Source organism: Ascaphus truei, chromosome 4, assembly GCF_040206685.1.
Source record: "Ascaphus truei isolate aAscTru1 chromosome 4, aAscTru1.hap1, whole genome shotgun sequence".
Taxonomy (NCBI): Eukaryota; Metazoa; Chordata; class Amphibia; order Anura; family Ascaphidae; genus Ascaphus; species Ascaphus truei.
Genome location: NC_134486.1, coordinates 398,551,749 through 398,557,748, shown reverse-complemented (window position 1 = coordinate 398,557,748; position 6,000 = coordinate 398,551,749). Strand labels below are relative to the sequence as shown.

General features: G+C 39.6%; 1 protein-coding gene across 6 annotated transcripts in view; it reads right to left on the bottom strand.

Moving 5' to 3' along the window:
• Positions 1 to 694: 694 nt before the first annotated feature.
• Positions 695 to 6,000, bottom strand: part of LOC142492199 (uncharacterized) — a 117,077-nt gene continuing 111,771 nt past the window's right edge. For all 6 annotated transcript variants that reach the window (XM_075594870.1, XM_075594874.1, XM_075594871.1 and 3 more), the window contains 2 exons: positions 3,438 to 3,910; positions 695 to 1,329 (listed from right to left, as the gene is read on the bottom strand). In XM_075594870.1, coding sequence (XP_075450985.1) covers positions 1,173 to 1,329; positions 3,438 to 3,910 — 630 coding nt within the window. In that variant the 3' untranslated portion in view covers positions 695 to 1,172. The remainder of the gene's footprint in view (positions 1,330 to 3,437; positions 3,911 to 6,000) is intronic.

Genomic DNA, 6,000 nt, shown 5'->3' with positions numbered 1-6,000 from the left:
CCGGACACACACACACACACACACACACACACACTCCATCCGCCCCGATACTAAGCCCCGCCCCCGGCATACCCTGACCTCCAACACATCCCCTGCTTCTACTCAAAAGCCCCGCCCCCCGGCATTCTGCTATTGGGGGGAAAGAAAATACTCACGCCGCCGCATCCTCCTAATGCTGCCCCCGCGCACCGCCGACGACTCACGCACGGGACCAGTCACCAGGGGCAAAACCCAGGACATTTCCGGGACGGACTGTCACCCGGGACAGCCCAGAAAAAAAATGGGATTGTCCCGGCAAAACCGGGACGAATGGTCACCCTACTTATATTGCACTCACAGCGTACACATTGCTGTACATATAATTGTGCAGGCACTGCCCCATAGAGCTTATAATCTAATGTTGTTGCCCGAGGCACATGGAGATAATGTGACTTGCCCGAGATCAGGAGGAGCTGACACCAGGAATTGAACCAGCCTCCGTTACCCAGGGTCAGTGCCTTTACTCGCTGCTCCTCCAGCCTTAATGTGTTGACATGAACAGTGTTCCGTATTTTGTGTGCGTACTGTACTTGATATAGATTGCAACATAGATTCCCACTGTGTGGTACAGTAAATGTCCTGCCCCACATATAGGTATTTTCCAGTTCCAAATGGAGCAGTATAGAAAGTGATATACACCGTAATATGGCTCATACATTTATAGGCCTGAGTACATAATATTTATTGATAGCGCATTTTCGAAGGCAAAACATTTTTCCATTACAATATGTACTATTTTTGGGATGCTTACATTGGATATATAAATCTGATTTATATGCACAGGTGTTTGGATAGGCAATAGTCAAGGTAAAAACACCGCGCTCATCTGCATATACATATACATAAAGAAAAATTAAAAAAAGAAATAAAAAAGGTGAGATGGACATTTCTGGACTGAATAAAAGAGAACAACACCTCCTGTACAGAACGTAGCTTCTGATCATCTAGCTATTGTACAAACACTTTCTTCAGTCTCCTTGCAGACAATCGAGTTAGACATTATGAGACACATTAGTGTGTTAGTGTGTTACATACAGTATAAACCTTTTTATTTGCAGTTTATCTCTGTGTGGTCAGTTGGGTGCTGGAACTAGGCTTTCCACCACTTGCTAATGTTTGTTAGTTTTGTATGGTCAAGATTTCATGATGTTTCTGTAGGCCAAGGTTGTAGATTTGTGCAGTTGCTTTGCTATAACTACATCGAGGTCGTGTGAAGCCTTGTCAAGATTTTCAGCAAGGCGAGAGGTTGTCTGGAGCAAATGATCCATCATACGGAAGGTTTTTCTCAACCTGCGCAATAAGAACATCATAGGTTAAAACTAACACACACATATATATGTATGTATGTGTATGTGTATATATATATATATATATATATATATATATATATATGTGTTTATGTTTATCTTCTGTATTCACTGCAGAGATATAATTTTGATATTATTTGTCAGTGCTGAAAGATACATTGTATTCACAGCATTATTTCACAACGAATGTAAACTCTGTTGGATATCAGGGGCAGGGTTACATTTCAGCCGAATAGATCTGCACATTTTCTTTATGCAAAAAGGAATTAAGCGGTGAAATAATGTAATTGGCAAACAGAAATGAACATTCATCGCCTAATCAGAATGTAAGTGCTTTTTGGTATGAATAACCTATAATTCTGTGCCGTGAGCTGGATGATAAATGTTCAAGTGCAATCATGAAATGGTTCATTTTTATCTAGCAGAGAAATGAATGAAACCTTAGCAGCTAAAGGACGTTGTTGCTTAATATGGGTAATTTACTTGTTACTTATCAGTACAAAGTTAGATAATTAATAACAACTACAAATACCCCTTGTCATAATAAGAAATAACATCTTTCAAGTGTATAATAATGTGTAAGGTACATAGTCTTGCTACACTAGGGAACATGCAGGCAACATAAACTCAAACATTTTCCTGTGGAAGCGAAACACAAGAGTCCAGTAATTCAAGTAGCAATACTACACCCCCTGTTTTTTCTTCTTTTTATATGTAAAGCGTGTGACAGCGTAGAATACTACATTCTTACCTAAGCTGGCAATCATTTGGTGCTACTGTAATAAATCTGTAACAATCCTTATTGTGTGCCTTACATAATGGCCGCCTTTCAGTTTCAAATCTTTAAAACTTTTGATTGTGTGCCTAATGAAATATCCGTTTTATAACTTTGGGCTGCAGTCTATGAAATGCTGCAGCTGATATGTTACATTATATTACTAAGGGTAGCCCATTATTGTTAGTTTTCAGAGTAATATATAGTCTGCTGTTTGGAACACAGCAACAGATGTCTGTGATACTTTGTTGCCAAAGGGCAGAACTCAAAAAGGTACATGTCAGAGCCTGTTTCAAAAGAGGAAGTTTACATGACTTTCTAAATGGTTGCGGTAGCAGCCAAAGGATGATCAGTATATTAAACAAATAATAAAAAATGGCATTAGGAGTTTTAAAAAAATGCAGACTATTATCTAATACTACAGAACCATTTATTTAAAAAAATAAATGAAACAAAAGCCCATAGGATTTCACGTTTTGCTGCTTTGACGTGTCATTGCCATTATTGATAAACTTCATAACTGGTAACAGGTTTATAATGTAAACGCCTTTCCATTTTTCCTCTGCAAATACTTTTGAAGTATTTTTTGAATACCATTTCGAAGCTTTGATGCAAAAATAAAAAATAAAGTCTTTCAGCTATAGAATTGGGGCAAAACTGCTAGCACATAAAAGCAACCCGTTTCTAAGCACAAAAGCATTGTAAAGTTTTAATAGACCAACATAATAGTCCTTAATAAATGAAAGTACAATGTGCAGAGCTTTTAAAACCTCAGCTTTCTTCTTAAAGTGTATTGACAGTTAAAGAAGAAATCTGTGACATTTCAAATGCTCTGTACACTATAATTTAATCAGTGGAAACCTCTCGTGTTAAAAGGTATTACAAATTACAACATACCAAAGGGGAAAAAACATGAATGGATAATGATTCCCGCTTTCTTTTTTTATGCAACTTCCACCTTATTGGCCACAATCTCCTTAATCTTCCCACACATCTGCAACCCATTCAAAATGCTACTACCAGACGACAGTGAACATTGCATTTCTCTCCTCCTCTACCAGCAATCTGTGCCAATCCCTCTACTTGCCTCTCATTCTCTTCTGAATTACATTTACTTTGCAGTGTTCACTTTTAAGGTTACCCAGTGCTGGTCTCCCTGTGCCGATCTCAATCCTAGGTACATATCCCCTTTCCCATCGCTTTCTACACAAGACCTCCGCTGTGTTTTTAGACCCATCTCATTGTCCCCTTGCTCCTCTGTAAAGTGAATGATAAACCAGACATGCACGCTTATTCCCTGTTGTTTAGATTCTTACTTTTTCTTCTCCTCTGGACTGTCTTCTTCTATTTGAGTGTTAAGCTCTTGCATGACTTTGTTTAGAATTCCATAGAACTCTTTGTTGTCCTCTTGGATTCCTTTGTTATGTTCGGAAATGACCTCCTGATAGCCAAGTTCTTGAGCATCAGCATTGACTGTATATTTCAGGCTTTGTAGTATCCTGTTGGAGTCCTGAAGAAGACTCTGAAGATAAGCCACATCCTCTTTCAAAACTGGAGGTGTGTCTTGTTCTCTGCATGACTGTTGAAGGGAAGTCACAAATGTCAGATGACATTGGTTTGTGTCTTGAGGATTGCTATGAGGTTCCTTGGGTTGGTCTCGAAGTGTGTCAATAATAAACCCTGATCCCAAATCTGCCAGTTCTTCATCTCCACTTTGGCCTGAGCTACAAGATATAACAAGCCACAACCTCAGCACTGTACTCAGGACGAATCGCTGCCACATTGTAAGCTGAAAAAGAAACAAGATAAAACCGTTAGCACTTTTTAATGTTATGCACATGAGGCTTTGGGAGCTGAAACCGGTTATGGTCGGTCCCGGGTACCCCCTGATTCCTGAGAAATTTACTTTTTCATTTACCAGTAGACTGAATGTAAAAATCAAGATGGCTGCCAGGGTCATCCAATAGAAAGCTGCAATGTCACCTTATTGGCCCACAGATGTGAGACTGACCCAAAGTACAGGAATCCCTTTGAAAGCAATGGCATTTTTCCTGTGATAAATCTGATGCTAAGTGGGGTTTTTTTTTGCACTAGACTTTCATCTGGAAGACGTTACTACACTGGCGACACACTTTATTCGAGCTCGGCTAGTCCCACGAATTCGGGTATACCCGGGTGTATTGAGGTTTGTGACTGTTTTCTGCCCGAGTGCATTGAGGTATTTTCCAAGCAGGGATTGAAGCATTTTATTCCCGCTGGCTGCAATACTGCACAGTATATATATATATATACTGCATTACAATTCATGAATTTATGCCATCTGGTAGACACGCGAAGCATTGCAGCCTATTAAATCCTAATCATTATCATTTAACAGATCAGCCGCCCGTCAGCCAGGCATGAACCCAGGCTGGGAAGGCAAACGCAACGGGGCTTGTCAGAGGTGAGGAGCGGCGCATTCCAGGTATCTGCCAGGTACATACTGGGTATTTGCTCGAATAAAGTGTGTCGGTGCAGTAAGTAGACCCTTTTGTGTCTGAATTTTGGTATTATATTAAAAAAATGAGCGTCCAAGAGAAGGATCCCCTACCTCTACACCAGAGATACAACCAGGGAGAAATCTACTTCTATATAGTGCAAAACAAATATTATAAAAGATGGTACATAATGTGAAAAACATAAACTGATACAATGTTAGCAACATTTGGAAAGGTGTGCAAGAGACTCTTGACAAAGGGCTTGTACCCAAAACATTGAGACTCCTTTATGCAGGTGTACCAGCTTGTGTAATGATTGTATTGTTGGAACGGTACTCTCTGTGCACCTGTAAATGTTGCTAACATTGTATCAGTATGTGTTTTTCACATTATTATGTTTCATTTTTGCTAATATCTTTTAGCAATATAAAAGTGGATTGTGCTTATTATTTAGCTATGTGACATTGTGTCTAATTACAACACTTTTTGTATTTTGTATAACTAAATCCCTTCCCAAACTGAAGTCGAACACGGCAGGATATCCATTTATCACCTATCCCTCTATCTAAGGTATCTATAGTATTTATTTATCTAGCACCCTAGCTACAAGTGAGGGAAAGGCAATTGCCAGCAAAAGTAATGTGCAGTAATTGGCTCGCTATGTTGGTTATATTTGCTCAGTGTAATTGTCTTTGGTGATTACTATCACAGATTGAGGTGCAGTCGCACACACTCTCTGCATCATTTTACCGCTGTCTGTTTCTAGTAATGCAAATGGGACAAAGTACACAGACTTTTTAAAGACCCTCCCACATAATTAAAGAAATAGCAAAACTGGAGCTCACTTAGACCCATATTCCCAGAGGCCTGTTAAGTAACGAGATGCTAACCTAAGTGAATGTCCTGCTCTGCCTTAACGTATATCTTCAAAGCTCAATACTGTTGGGTTAATCATGTTTTATCCAGAAAGGGCATTACGTTAACGGACTTTGGTGCTAATGATATGCGCAGGATGTGTTCCCCTCACTGTGCATATTCACCAAGGTCTGTCAGGGTTAACGCAGGGACTTAACATTATGTTATTTAGGTTGTACCTACACGCATTAAAAGCTATAAAATAGGACTTGTACAGGGTCTGGACGGGTGTAACACTACAGTTAGGCATGAATTAATAAACAGATGTTTAGATCACACATTATTTCCCTCTCCTTGACTTTCATTAACCACCTATCTCACTGTCTGAAAGGGAGTAGGGCAACGACATACCCAACGACACGTTATTGGAACCTAGTGCCTCATTGCGCTACAGTGACATGAAGTTAAACCAGTGCAAATGAGAGACAACTACCGTTGTTTTCACATAATTAGCTTTGTAAATATGCCTCACCTCAGGGAAAATAAC